The sequence below is a fragment of the Excalfactoria chinensis genome, chromosome 22 (genome assembly GCF_039878825.1).
Source record: "Excalfactoria chinensis isolate bCotChi1 chromosome 22, bCotChi1.hap2, whole genome shotgun sequence".
In the NCBI taxonomy this organism is placed as follows: domain Eukaryota; kingdom Metazoa; phylum Chordata; class Aves; order Galliformes; family Phasianidae; genus Excalfactoria; species Excalfactoria chinensis.
The window spans coordinates 2,175,749-2,189,981 of NC_092846.1; the positions used below are offsets into that span (position 1 = coordinate 2,175,749).

At 52.1% G+C, this 14,233-nt stretch overlaps 3 protein-coding genes across 5 annotated transcripts; 1 reads left to right on the forward strand and 2 right to left on the reverse strand.

Annotated features, from left to right (window-relative positions):
- Positions 1-157: 157 nt before the first annotated feature.
- On the forward strand, positions 158-4,274 carry TAF12 (TATA-box binding protein associated factor 12). Of its 2 annotated transcripts, none has more exons than XM_072355459.1 (6): positions 158-291; positions 1,744-1,995; positions 2,316-2,393; positions 2,685-2,799; positions 2,940-3,028; positions 3,769-4,274. In XM_072355459.1, the coding sequence occupies exons 2-6, from the start codon at positions 1,828-1,830 to the stop codon at positions 3,802-3,804; spliced, it is 486 nt and encodes a 161-aa protein (XP_072211560.1). In that variant the 5' UTR covers positions 158-291; positions 1,744-1,827; the 3' UTR covers positions 3,805-4,274. The 2 variants fall into 2 exon arrangements, with proteins under 2 accessions (XP_072211560.1, XP_072211561.1); XM_072355460.1 differs by lacking the exon at positions 158-291 and adding an exon at positions 581-709.
- Positions 4,275-5,047: 773 nt separating this feature from the next.
- On the reverse strand, positions 5,048-6,189 carry RAB42 (RAB42, member RAS oncogene family). Its single transcript, XM_072355665.1, has 2 exons — positions 5,975-6,189; positions 5,048-5,468 (listed from the first exon to the last, which is right to left on the reverse strand). The coding sequence occupies exons 1-2, from the start codon at positions 6,187-6,189 to the stop codon at positions 5,048-5,050; spliced, it is 636 nt and encodes a 211-aa protein (XP_072211766.1).
- A 323-nt stretch (positions 6,190-6,512) lies between these two features.
- On the reverse strand, positions 6,513-14,190 carry MTFR1L (mitochondrial fission regulator 1 like). Of its 2 annotated transcripts, XM_072355409.1 has the most exons (7): positions 14,082-14,190; positions 13,825-13,954; positions 12,889-12,993; positions 12,094-12,203; positions 11,501-11,712; positions 9,335-9,647; positions 6,513-8,240 (listed from the first exon to the last, which is right to left on the reverse strand). In XM_072355409.1, the coding sequence occupies exons 2-7, from the start codon at positions 13,837-13,839 to the stop codon at positions 8,135-8,137; spliced, it is 861 nt and encodes a 286-aa protein (XP_072211510.1). In that variant the 5' UTR covers positions 13,840-13,954; positions 14,082-14,190; the 3' UTR covers positions 6,513-8,134. The 2 variants fall into 2 exon arrangements, with proteins under 2 accessions (XP_072211510.1, XP_072211509.1); XM_072355408.1 differs by lacking the exon at positions 14,082-14,190 and having other exon boundaries at positions 13,825-13,983.
- Positions 14,191-14,233: the final 43 nt, after the last annotated feature.

A 14,233-nucleotide genomic window follows, 5' to 3' on the forward strand; every position in this document is an offset into this window, starting at 1 on the left:
CTTGATTCTCCACCTTTCCCCCTTCGTATCGCTGCGCTTTTGGCCGCTTTCTCATCTTCTTTCCCCCTAAAATCCCGTTTTTCTCCCGCCCCGCTGTTCACCGGAGCGTTATGCAAATCGCGCGGGGCATGCCGGGTTGCTGCCTTTCCCCTCCTCTGAAAGAAGCAACATTGCGCACGCGCAGCGCGTCCCACCTTTTGATTGGCAGCACCGAAAGTACATCCGGTGTGCGCGGCGAAGGGAGAGCGCAGCCGGCGGCTGGGCCTCGGTCCGCCCGCGGGGCATGGGGAGGTACGGGGCTAATACGGGGCAGTACGGGCTAACATGGGGCAATACGGGTCGATACGGGCTGTGGGTGAGCGGCAGCGTTGTCCTCCCGGTGATCTACCGGCTCTCGGTGCTCATTGAGGCCTCCCGCTGTGTGTCCCTATGGAGCGGGCAGGAGAGGAAGCGCTGTCATATAACGGCAGGATAAAGGGGGAACGGGAGGGAGAACCGCCGTGATACCGGCCTGAAACGGAGAGAGAATGTTTGTTCCGAGCCATTAAGGGGATGGTGCCCGGATCTGCTGTTCCTGTAGGGGGGTGCGGAGCTGAGAGTAGCTCAATGCGGCCTGCAGAGCGCAGCAAGGCTCTGGGCAATGGCCTCTCCGTTCGCTGGGCCCACAGCGGTGGCTGATGTGATTAAGGATGTAGACACGCAGATAGCTGTAAGTAAACAGAGTGAGCTTTGCCTTGGGTTGTTCTGCAGGAGCTCAGCCTGGCTGCTTTGCCTTTAGGGATCTTAACGGCATCCAGAAGGTGCCTGTAAGATCGGGAGAACGACGTGCAAAACAGCTTCATAGCGATGAAACGCATCCTGCCCGTTCAAAGCATTGCGCAGGTGTTGGCTTCTCCCCTGCATGGCGGGTGAGGATTCCTGCTCGGTGGATGTGGAAATAAAGCACGGGAGCAAACGGCCCCTGTGCAAACCCAGGTGTGCAGTGAAACGCCGCTGAGGTTTGAGCATAAGGACCTTCTGCCATTGACTGGGCTCAGGGCAAAGTCTAGGAGAGCTCCGCCGTGCTGCTGCATGCGTTTGTGTTGCAGTGAAGCACTAAAACAGCCGCTGTTTGAGTCTGTTCCCTGTATGAATGAATCCAAACTAACAGCTTGCTCTGCCGAAGGGAAAGCGTGTTTGTAGCTGAGATAGGAGACGCTCTGCCCATCAGTTTGCTGTCAGTGCATTGTGTACAGCAGCAGTCCGTGCAGTTGACAATGAGTAACCACAGGCACGTGGTGCTGACCCCACCAGGTCTGAGGGTTGTCTTCTGGTTTGATGGTTGTCTGGTGGTTTAGGCTCCTGCCTCTTGGGTTTGTGGAGGATGGAGAGTGAGCACAGACAGGGCCTGAGCCTGCATTGAGGGCTGGGCTGTTAAATCCTTAGGTTAAATCCTTAGGTTAAATCTCAGCTCTGAGCATGGCCTCACCTCAGAGCCTCCTGCAGTACATGTGTTTCAGGCCGGCCCTGCTGTGAGGCTGAACGCATGCAGGACCCAGCAGGGTGAGGAGCCACTGCTGTCAGTGCTGCGTGCAGCTGCTGTGCTCCTCAGGGAAAACTCCATTGCCCAGATAGTGGGGAATGTCTTCTAAACATTCGGGTCCAGAGACCTGATCTATGAACTCTGGGTGCTGTCAGTACAGCGGGCAAAGCCCCCTTTGGATCCCTGCTCTGTTTGCTGACCGTCCGTCTCCCTCTCTCCAGTTGATCGGTTTGGGTCCCCACAACCCCAAGAAGAAGCAGGACCTCGACAAGCTTTATGACCTAAAAGCTAAAGCCCAACAGATTATGAACCAGTTTGGCCCATCTACCTTGATCAACCTCTCCAACTTCTCCTCCATAAAGCCTGAACCCGCCAGCACTCCCCCTCAGAGCTCCATGGCAAACAGCACCGCCGTGGCAAAGATGCCCGGTACGCCCAGCGGAGGAGGGCGGCTCAGTCCTGAAAGCAACCAGGTAAAGTCATTGCCAGCTGCAGGGGAGATGCTGACAGCTCTCCCTACTGCCCAGCAGTGAAACTCCTCATCCTGTGACATGTTTGGGCTGATAGGATGCTGCCTTCTGCCCTGCGCTCTCTGTTCAGAGCAGCCAGTAGTGCTTGAAAATGACTCCTTAGCACCTGATGTCTCTTATCTGCCCATCTGAGCTGATATCACACGTGTGACTTGGGTCTCCCGCTTTGTAAGGGATGAGGTCTTTAGTGGCTGTGCAGGGCGGGCAGTGATTTGCTAAAGCATTGCAGTGAACGGTTCCGATTTTCTCTCTCGCTTACTCAGGTTTTAACCAAGAAGAAATTGCAGGACCTGGTGCGTGAGGTGGATCCCAACGAACAGCTCGATGAAGACGTGGAGGAGGTAGATACCAACCCATGGCAGGGGCTGCAGAAAGAGCAGCTCTGGGGTTTAACACAGTCCAGCGGCCCTTAGCCCAAAGCAGGGAGGGTTGGTTTATATTACACTGCCTTATTCTCATGTTCACGGCAGCCTCCAGCCATCCATGTCTCTGCTTCCCAGTGTTCAGAAAGGTTTCGGGGAAGCAAAAACACCCTTGAAACGTTATTTTCTGAGGGTTCGTTTTCATACTTTCTCATAGTTTCAGCTGTTTGGCTGCTGCTAAGACCTCTTCTTGTCCTCGTTGTGTGGCAGATGCTGTTGCAGATTGCTGATGATTTCATAGAGAGCGTGGTGACGGCTGCCTGCCAGCTCGCACGGCATCGCAAGTCAAACACCCTGGAAGTGAAAGATGTCCAGTTGCACCTTGGTAAGGAGCTCTCAGCCCACTGCTGGGGTGAAAACCCAGGAGCATTGCTCTCAACATAAAGGAATAAGGGGATAATCTGCCCCTAAACCCATCCTCCCCAAGTGGGTTCAGTGCTCTGGCATGTGCTTTCTCTCTTCCAGAGCGTCAGTGGAACATGTGGATCCCGGGCTTTGGTTCTGAAGAAATCAGGCCCTACAAAAAAGCCTGCACTACAGAAGCTCACAAACAGGTAAGGAGCCCTGCAGCATATGGTGCAAGTAACCAGAACAGCCACCCTGCATTTGCATACCCGTGCTGTGTGGTATAGAGAAACAGTGGCTGGATGTGGTGTCACACACAGGAACTGGTGCTTTATGGCAGCCTTTGGCTCAGCTTCCTTGGGCTTCTTTGTACCTACAGGCCAAGGCTGCGCTCAGATACACTGTGAGCAGCGCAGGGCACTTGCTGTGTCTTTGTATTGCAGGTCTCAGCTCCCTACCACCATAAGGTTAAACAGCTGCAGCACAGAGCGTGCAGTTGTCTGTGATTTCAGCCATGACTGCAGCTGGGCAGCTGGTTCTTTTTCCCCCCTTGATTTTGTTTGAACTGCATCAAGCAATTGCTTTTGAAGCATAAGGCCAGAGGGCAGGAGGTGCCCTGCAGGAGCTGTTGGAGTCCATGGGTGATATTGCAGCTCTTCCTGAAGCTCAGGTGGGCTTCGGTCCCTCCCCTGGTGCTGCTGCTTTATCACACAGCCTTTACAGCTTTTACAGCCTTTACAGCCTTTACAGCCTTTACAGCCCGGGGGGCCACGTGGGGCAGCGCAGACGTTTCCTTTTCCTCTGAGATTCAAATGGAGTTGACAGACCTGTGTGCAAACAAGCCGGGCAGTGCCCTGAGAGAACCCGACATTGGTTGTTCTGCACAGCTGCGGCTCAGGTTGCTTTGCAATGATCTCAGCATCCCACGTTCTTCTCTTTCTCCTTGCAGAGGATGGCACTGATCCGTAAAACCACCAAGAAATAGCCCTGGGAGAAGCAGCTCGGAGCTGACACGGTGCATTTTGGGATCTCTGCCTCTCACTGCAGCCTCTGCGATGCCACCCATGGGATGTTTTTTGTTCGTGCTTTACAGAGAAGCATCTATTTTTTATTGACAGCGCAGCAATATCTGAGTCGAGGAGGAGATCTGCCAAAACCATCCTCCTGTTCCTCCTTCTCCCCCTTAAGGGCGCAGTGTATCTCAAAGCAAAGACTTTTATTTGTGACTTGAAAGTGGGTTATCGTATAAGTGATTATCCGAGGGACAGAGCATTGGATCGTGTGTGTGTGTGTGTGTGTGTGTGTGTGGGACAGTATTAGAAGCAGCTGTAGAGGTTTTTGTTTCCTCCTTCATACCCCGCTCCAGTACTTTGTAATGTCAGTGTTTCTATAAATACTTGCGTTTGTTTTACATGAATAAAGAAAATTATTCATCTAAAACCAAGGGAAAGAAGCAGCTGTGGGGTGAGCCTGATGTCTGTGTCATGTGAGATCTGTGCTGGACTTTGATGGTCTCTGCTCTGTAAGTGGGGCTGTGCCCACCCTGTGCTCATGCATCAGGAGCTCCTGCCGTGGTTCAGCCTCTGCTTGGATGCAGGCAGGAGGGTAAGAAATGAGTGTGTTCTGTTTACATGGGACATGAAGAAGGGTCACAGCCCAGCATCTGCTCTGCCCACACAGGTATGCAACAGAGAAACTACAGCTGCTGTGGGATGTGGTGGGGAGGGAGGGCAGCTCCCTGCAAAGAAAGGCAGGTTGTGGACGCTGCTGCCTCAGTGCAGAGCTCACTGCTCCCCACTTTGTTGGTAGGTGAGGGCTCCATCCAGCTGGAGAGACAGGCCGTGCAGTAGGTGCAGCTGAGGCCGGTCTGACCGGGAGAGGCGGCTCCTGGGTTTCGGAGCTGCTGTCTGCTCTCAGGGTCCTGCCTAAATCGCGGCCAGGTGCTGCAGGGCACCGCGCTGAGGGAGTTCCCTGCTGGGAAGCAAACAGGGTTTGGGACCCGACGGCACGCGGAGGGGCTGCGCGCTGCGCTCCTGTCTGGGAACCGCTTTGTAAGGGGGAGGAGGAGGAACGGGGCCGCGGCACCTCCCCTTCCCCGGGAAAACGGGCGAGCCGGGGCTGTTTAATGCCATCAATGCCATCAATGCCATCAATGCCATCAATGCCATCAATGCCATCGCTCGCTGCTCTCCCTACCTCCCGAGAGCCCAGCACGTCCAGCCCCCTCCTTAACACGCGCACCTCTTCCGCTTCTCCCCGTCCTTGGGGCGCGGTGCCGGCAGCGGGACTCGGCTCTTCACGCCGTCCCACGCCTCGCACGGTGCCAGCAGCCCGCTCTGCAGCGCCCGGTAAATGGCCGCGCTCAGCATCTGGAACGCCCGCTCCACATCGCTGCCGTCCTTGGCCGAAGTCTCGACGTACTGAGCTCCCAACGAGGCCGCCAGCCGCTCCGCCTCCCTCCTGCCCACCTTGCGCTCCGCCGCCAGGTCGCTTTTGTGTCCCACCAGCAGGAAAACCACGTGGGAAGGTCGCACCGTGTCCGTCACCTCCCGGTGCCACCGACGGACGCTCTCGAAGGACGCGCGGTTGGTGAGGTCGAAGAGCAGCATCCCTCCCGCTGCGTTGCGGTAATAGGAGCGGGTGACAGACCTGGAGTGCGACCAGAGGCGGGGTGAGGGGATCCCTGTTGGCTGCAGCATCCCTGCCCCACCACCCCGCGGCTCCGAGGCCGCCCTACGACCAGGTTTGCTGTACCAATGTGGCCCAGGCAGCTCAGTGCACGTGGAATGGAAGCTTCCCCATCGAAGCAGACTCGGTTCTAGGGGAGGGTTTTGGGGTTGCGGCCAGCAGTACCGGTACGCTCTGTTTCCCAATGGGACAAAAGGGAAAGCGGTGCCGTGCTCTGCACTCTGGGGTGCAGGGAAGCTGCTTTGCCCTGATCCCAGCAGGAGCAGCCCAGCCTCTCCCCCATTCCCGTGCAGCTTCAGGGGCACATGGGCTCCTTAGGGCCCTCTGCAGTCAGCTGCAGGGCTCATTAGAGAACCCTAAGGGCCACCTGAGGGCAAAGCCGTTAGCAAAGGAGGAGCAATTAGAATTGGATCCTTGGGATCCCGGCCCATAGGAATCCACCTCCCCAGCAGCAAAGCAGGACCCACCTGAAACGCTCCTGCCCAGCCGTGTCCCAGAACTGCAGCTTGACCTGCAGCCCCGGCTCCAGCTCCACAAACTGGACGTAGAAATCCACCCCCACCGTCTGGTTGATGGCATCCAGGAAGACTCCCTCAGTATAACGCCGCAGCAGGGACGATTTACCCACCGTCGAATCCCCCAACATGATCACCCGGAACTGGTAATGCCACCGTGGCTCCATCGGCTCCCACCACCCCCACACCCAACTACGTGCTGGGGCAGGCAATGCTGCTCCTCCCTGGGGTGTGGGAGGCGTTCCTGGGGATGGGTGGCAACAAAAGTAAGGGGGGGGTGCTGGGGAACACCTCCCACTTTGCTCAGCTCCATCCAGCTGTGGGCACCAGGGGGTGTTTGGGGAGCACGGTGCCAGCCTCACTGCAGGACATGGGGCTGCAGGTCTTTAAGTGATATGATGTGTGCAGAGCAAGGGCTGACCCTCTCAGCACCCCCTAGAGCAGAGCACCTCCCCCCCAACCCCACCACGTCACAGCTGTGGGGCACCAGCACTTGGCAGAACCTTTATTTTCATGCAGGAAACATTTGGTTTTGGGTGCCAACCAGCTGCCAGCACTCCAGGGAGCCCCACCATATAGGGAGCCCCACCATATAGGGAGCCCCACCATATAGGGAGCCCCACCATCCAGTGCCCAGCCCTGCCAAGCCTCTGATCCACGCTGGGATGATGCTAAAGAACAGTCAGGAGCTCAACCACAACTCCACAGCACCCAAAAGTTGCCTGCACAGACCCACAAAGCCTCAGTGTATCCCTGCTGGGCAGCCATGCTCACCTACGCTGCACCCTGGGACCCCCCAGCATTCTTTAGGGAACTTTCCATTGCAATCTCCTCCCAGCCAATCATGCCACCAATGCAACCCACTCTTGTGCTGCAGGGCCCTGCCGAGAGCTCAGAGACACCAAATGAAGGAACGCAGCTGTTGTGTATAAAGGTAGCTCTTTATGATTCGATACTGGAGGGGACTTGAAGCCCTTGCTTCCATTCGGAACACAGCTTTCTCTGTGCCTGATCCTCAGTGTGCATTACAGGCTTTCCAATGCATCCTATTGGACTCCCAGTTGTACTCTAGGCCACAGCAGACCATACCCAGAGCTCCCTGTGGCATTTTAGGGCACCCTAGAGACCTTCCAGTGTGCCCTAAAGGACTCCAAGTTACCCTTGGCCCCACTAGAACACTTCCAGAACTCCAGACGCTCCTCAGCACAATGTAGCAACCTCCAAGAACCACCCAGTGTGCTCCAGGAAACCCTCCAGTGCTCCCACAGCTCCCCGCCGTGCTCCAGAGGCTTCCAAGTGACCCTGGAGGCCTCCCAGAGCCACTCACTGTGTTCCAGGGCACCGTCACAGCCCCTCAGGTGCACCAGCAGCTTCCCAGTGCTCCCCCCCATTGCATTCTAGGGCGCGGAGAGAAACCTTCTCAGTGCTAAATAAAACACATTGTATGATACAAGGTCCATCAATGAAGCCTTAAATTACTGGCAAGAAACAAAGGCCATTCTGTCATGCAATCATGGGGATAATGAGTGAGCTAAGAAATACCCAGGAGAGAGCAAAACCAGCCAGTAGCTTTCAGATGTGACTTCAGGGTGTCATCACTTCCCCCCACTTTCATTCTACCATCAGGTCAAAGTTATCATCGTGCAGCATTGTGAACCCACAGCCTGCCAAACACAGAAGGCCTGGGAAGCAACGCTCAGCAGCTCAGCACCACGCTCAGAACAGAAAGAATTGGACGTGTGACCTCTGCGTCTACTGGAAATGGTGACCATTTATATTGCAACCCCAAAACATAAGTCTTAATGTGACTTGGAGTAGGCAGAAGGAACGTCATCCAGCTGCACTCACTGCACTCTGTAGAAGATCCTTAGCCAGTCAACATCAAAATACAGAGGAAAAAGAACTTCCATCTTAAAAAGGGCATTTTTGTTTTCTTAAATAGAACAATACATGGAAAACATGTCAAATCCGTAGGGTCCTTCTTAAGTGTCCAGTGCAGAAAATCCCTAATAAATAAAAGTGGCAAAAGGTTCAATCCTTAGGAAGGCAGCTACTGTAGAGGAAATTTTGTGAGCTTAACGCTTTTGCTTACGGAGCTGAATGACGGTAACATCATTTCTCCTTCAGAGTCAGATCTTCCTCCTTTAGGGCAAATTTTCTTCTCAAGACTTCTGCTATAAGAACAGCCGGGTCTTCCTCCTTCACAGAACTTCGGTTTCTACATAGAAAACAAGCACACAAACACTGTGTTGGTAAGGAGAATTGCCCAGCTGGTGGCTGGCAGCCCCGCTCTGACACCTGCAAGTCTTTCCCTGCAGCATTCTGTGTCAGCTTCCATCCCTCGCTGTGTTGGATGAAGGGGTCATTCCATAAACCTCAGCATCCAAACTTCAGCATTTTGATTCAATTGTGTTAATAACAGGTTAAGTAAAGTCAACATTTGCTCATTACTAACAAGTTTTGTCCCTCAGTATAAATATAAAAGTGCTGCTTGAAGACCTAGAAGGAATTTTTTTCCATGATCTTGAGGTCATTTCACTCCTCTCAGCTGTGAGTTCTCCTACTGCCAAAGCATCCCACAATGAAACCACCATCTCACTTCCCAGCATGCTCACAGGAAGCCAGAACCCAGTTCTCCTCCCTCACATACCAGGAGCCATTCACTCCTGTTTTACTTTCTGACCTCCCAGGCTGAGTTCAGTCTCAGCACAAGGCTGCCTCCATAGCTGCTATCAGTGAGCACACACCCCATCCTCTCACTGCGAGTCCTTACCATCTTGCACCTACAAACCAGGAAGGCATAAAAGGACACCCAAGAGGTGACCCGTGTTGTCTTCATCATCATCTCTGTCATCTTCTTGGGGGTCAACACTGCTACATGAAGCTAGGATGTGTCCAGACAAGTGTGCTCACCCCCCCATCCCTTCTCCAGTGCTACAGGCCAACACTGGGACACCTCAAAACAGACCAGTGGCCAATCTTTTTCCCTATCCTTTTTCTTGACTCTCATTCTTCCTCCACTTTCTGCAGCTTTTTCATTCCTTTTCTCTTCTAAAGTCATCATGTCATTGCAAGACCAATTTCTGGTTCTCAAAAGCTGTACCTCTCATAAAGCCATTCAGTTGCAAAGTCATTAATTGTGAGGCTTATTTTGGTTCCTTAAGTGCTCAATCACTGCTTCAGGCAATCCTAACAATAAACCTAGCAATCTTCACACAGGTGTCTACAATGATCTGACAAACAAAAACAGAAAAAAGAAGAAGAAACAGAAAGGATGACAAACTTTGAAAGAGGAAATAAAATCAGGCTTACAAGTCTTTGCTCTGCTTCATCCTATGAATGTCTTTGAGAATGCCCATCATGTCCGCAAAACTGCTGGCCTTGGAAAGAGACACAGAATCTTCCTCATCGGGATCCTTTGGTTCTGATTTATAGCACTCAGATGTTGTAGAACAAAGCATGGAGACTGAGGGAAGCTCGGGGCTCTCGAGTTCTGCCTCCTCCTCTGTGATGTCACTGATGACAAAGGACGTCGTGGATTGGAAAGAGGGTCCAAAACAATGCAAAGGAGAAGATGCAGTTGAGCTTCCTGGAGATAATACATCAGGGGTGAAGGAAGCAGGAGCTGAAAGAGAAAACAATACGGGGTGAATAGATTAAATAATATCATTTAACGTTTTATCTTGGTTTTGTTTTCCCAAAACAACAGCATATAAAGCCAGGGGGACCATCAGCCCCCCACCATTATGTTATTCAAAGAATAAAAGGAAATAATCACAGCCTGTATGTTACCCTCCATGGCCACTCTGCTTCTTATGACATGATACTGCAGCACAAGAAACGTGCTTAGTCTATTTCTCATTGAAAGAACCTCCCTGCATTGAAAAAAGCCCTGTAGTTGAATGCCCTACCACCCTTGGCCTCAATAGTTTGCTTGTCGATAGTTATTAATTGCCAGCTGAGAGACTTCTCTAACAGTATAAAACAAAGCAGATTGCACAACGTTTCTTTTTTGACATCAGTCTTTCTAAAATGAGACTGCTGTGTAGCTCAGATTACCGAGCTCCAGTTAAGCCCTAAAGCATCGCTCCCCATATCGACTCAGGAGACACTTAAGTCAATAGGAACAGTTCTCACATGCCATCTGGTAAGCAGGCACTTTGCTGAGCGGAGGAGAGAGAAGTACTGAATGATTAAATCATGTTTCTCCCATCCAGATCTCTAATCCTCCTCATCGTTACTCTGACTGAATTAAAAAGGGCTTCTCTAACTTGCGTGTTGGACGGCTAAAGAACTGAGAGTGTGAGGGGGGGAACAGCAAGGAATCTGCCCTGCTCTTTATTCCTATTTCTTTGCTGCTCTGAATCAGAGCAACGAAGGAAGTTGACACACACAGCCTCTGTGAAGCACACATCTGTGACAGCCTGCTTTATAGTTACTCCCTGCAGAGCTGAGGGCAATGCAGCTCCTCGCTCCCATAGAGAAACCAGCATTCCTCCTCCATCAAACACCACAACTCTGCTTCACATTCAAATGCTTTTCAGTCTGGCAGAGAACTGGACTAAATATAACTAATCATCAGAGCTGTGAGTCCCCGGAGGCTCCAGCAATCACACAGCCACACTGCATTCCACAGATCACAAGACGCAGCCCCATGCACACGCTGTGTCCTGCGGTGCCGAGTGGCAACCTGGGAACTGTTTGCTTTTGGATGTAGGGTAAGGATGGTTTTGTGAGCCACTGTGCCCCACCACAAACAGCAGCATGCCACCATTTCAGGTGGTGTACAACCTCGTTTTGATGTCTTAAAGTAATGGAAAAACTAGAGATCCTTCTTTTCCTCGCAGCTGTAACACAACTGGTATCTTGGTCACAGGCCAACATATTCTGCATGCATGAGATGCAGCCTAAAAGAAGAACTGCCTCCAAGAAAGATTCAATTCCTGCAGTTTGCAGAACCGTTTGTTTTCCAATGTATTCCAAGCTGTGAGACCAACAATTCCACTTTCTGACTACTCCACAAAGACACCCAAGTAATTCTGGCCTTGTTACCTTCCACACTCAAGCAGCCACTGCTCTTCCCCAACTACCTGTTACATAAACAGGACTATGTTCATAACAGAAACAAATACTGTTGGTCACTCCTATCCAACTCAAGATGAGGCCCTCACATTCATGGTCAATTTGGTGCAGGAAGGGCAAGAATACATCACAAATTGCCATGGAACAAGGTGGTTGGGACGAAACAGCCTGTAGAACAAATGCAGCCACAAAGCAGCACCTGGTCCTTCTGAAAAAGAAGCAAGACTCCTCTAACAAAATAAATGCAGATGTCTAAACAAAGAACCAGCGCTGAGTTGGCATCGCACCAATAAGAGCGATAGTCCTGCTGAAACAGTAACAGGTCTGCTCTGTATGGAGGAAATAACATGCTTCAGTCCTTCTCATTTGACAAAAGAAAACTCACTGTGTTCCTACCTGACCCTGCAGCAACAATTTTAGCTATCTGACTCCGAAGGTGACTCAGCTCATCCTGGAGCTCCGTCGTTCGGCTCAGTGCAGGTAAACCAGGTTTCTTCAGGGCCAGCAGTTTCTCTTCTTGCTTCCTCAGGTTGGGGACTGAGGCATTTCTCTGTATGACCGTGAAGGGACTCGGTTTCCATTTGTGTTTCAGTGGGCGAGTGTCACTTCTACAAGACAAAGACCTGGTGGTCATTGATGAACCCAAGCCCCCCCATAACAGCGCTCAGCATCTCTCTGCCTCTCCCTTGGGGTAGCAAAACAGTTCGACACAATCAATTGTGGTTTCTCTTATACTACAATGCTCCTTGTTTGGATGTGCTGTATCATCACATATGCTGTCTCTCTGCATTGCAAGGAACAGAAAGTCAAAGAAACCACAATCAAACAGCACAAGACATGGTGAAATGACACAGGGACAGAAGAACAGCTTTGAACAGGCCTCAAGGTGAGCGGAGGTTGTGAGCACTGGATCAATGTCTGACCTGTGCTACACAAACTAAATCACTTTATAAAAACAAGGATCAACAAGACACAAGGATTAAACCAACCTGACTCGGGCGTATGTTTCTTCATCATCTGCTGCTATCCACCCAATGTCTGCCAGGGTGGGGACAGGAGGGGCATCGTTTAAATAGAGCTCTGAAACATTAGGTAGAACCTACAAAGAAGAAAACCACATGAAGGAAATGGAGGTCCTGTTTCCTGAAGCCACTCTGGATTTGCTTTCCTGTTTGTCAGAGCCTTTCTCCTCTGCACCAACTCAGCAAACACAACTGCAGGATGCGTGACAGCAACACTGTTTACTGTACAGAAACGTAGTGCTCCATCGTGTTGGTTTCAATGTGTGTTCTTGGGTGCCTCAGTGTTACTGTGCCTAAATAGCAAAGCAACCAAGGGATATTTGATACTGCTCAACACACCGCCAAGGCCACGTGCAACACTTTGCCATCACAAGTCCTTGAGCTCGAACAGTTACACAAGTGTTTCCATTAACCTTCCTTTACTGCTTAGGAAATAGGCTCAGCATCTGCATGAGGTCACAACACAAAGCAGTGGTTTGGCAACACATTTCTGTCTTCCCCACCTATCAGCTCTCCAAGTCTGCATAGGCATTATTTTAGGGGGTACTTTCCTTAACATTTACCAGTGGTCATTTGTAAGCATAGGAGTACTGGTCTATATATAGGAGTACTGGTCTACATACAGGTACTGGTCTACATACAGGTACTGGTCTACATACAGGTACTGGTCTACATACGTTCGGTTTATGGTGCAGCAGTTGATGAGTGGGCCTTGCTTTGCTTCCTACCCACAATCACCAAACTCCTTATGAGCAAACTTACCTCAAAGGTGGCTCTGGGACAGGGCTTCAAAGGGAGGTTGGATCCAATCCTCCTGACAACGCTGCGCGCCGAGCCGTGGGGTTTGTTCTGCCAAATGGGGATCGTCTAAAAGAAGCCACAATTCATGTTCAAAGTCAGCTGCCCTTCTTACGACCTATTGAATTGGGAACTGTCACATAGAGCCTGATGTCTCTTTTTCTATTTGCTTAGAGATGCTTTTAATTGGGAAGATGGGAACCTGCTAATAAATAAGGTTCCAATTCCACCAAACTGTGCTTTGGTTGAACATGAACGACAGCGAGTCAGTTACGAAGGGGCCTTTTAAGCATGACTGCACTATTTCAGGGCTGAAATCCACAAACGTCCAGGAACAGAGACTGATATATAAATAAAAAGGAGGCAACCACTGTTGTGTGAGCAAAGCAGGAGAAAAACAAAGCCAAAAGTCACACTTAAAGGAGGCACCTTTAACTGGATGATCCATAGAAGCGGGGCTGACAGAACTGTCCAACAACAACAAAGTCTATTCAATGTTTATCCAACCTGAGGGCCCACCAGAGCAATCCCGGGGAGCCTTTTCAGACACAGAGCGTTTTTCTGACCTCTGGTTACTAATTAAACTGGCCCCTCAGAAGTTCTGTCTCACTTTGGCTGCTCTCCTCCCCCCGTTTTACAGCTCCTCCATTGTCTTTCTGAGCGGGCAGCGCACAGAAGCCGGCAGCAGATCCGACACGAGCCAGGAATCCCAACAGCTCATTTTGCTTATCTCAGCTCCGAGCCCATGAAGGATTGATCGCTGCCGCTCGCCCCGCACGCACAGCCCGCACGCTAACCTTAAAACAGCACTGACGTCACTGCATTGAGAACTCGCTATGAGGACCCAGAATTGAGCGTGTGGAGAACCGGGCCCTACTCGTATTTGCTGGCGGTACTTACGGACTCGGCCGCCATCTCGGGCTCCGGCCGCTCCGCAGCGGGGCGGGCTCAGGGCTGCGCGCTGCGGGTCCCGGGGCCGCGCTCCGGCCTCATGATCCGCCGCTCCGGGCTGCGCTGGGGGCGGTTCCGGCTAGAAGACAAGTTGTCATCTCGCACCGGGCCGAGCGCTTCGCCCCTCGATCGCCCCTCGATCCCGGGCGGTGCTGCCCGGCCCAACCCGAGGGGGCGGAACGAGCCGCTCCCTCCTCCCGCGGTACCTGACTGAGCCCCCTCCGCGGCCGGAAGTAGGACGCGCGACGGAAGCGGAACCCCTCCCCTCACTTCCGCTATAGCGATAGGCAACACGTGAGGCGGAGCGGCCTACCCTCCTCTACCCTCCCGTCCCGCCCCGGTCGCCGTTTGGACGCAA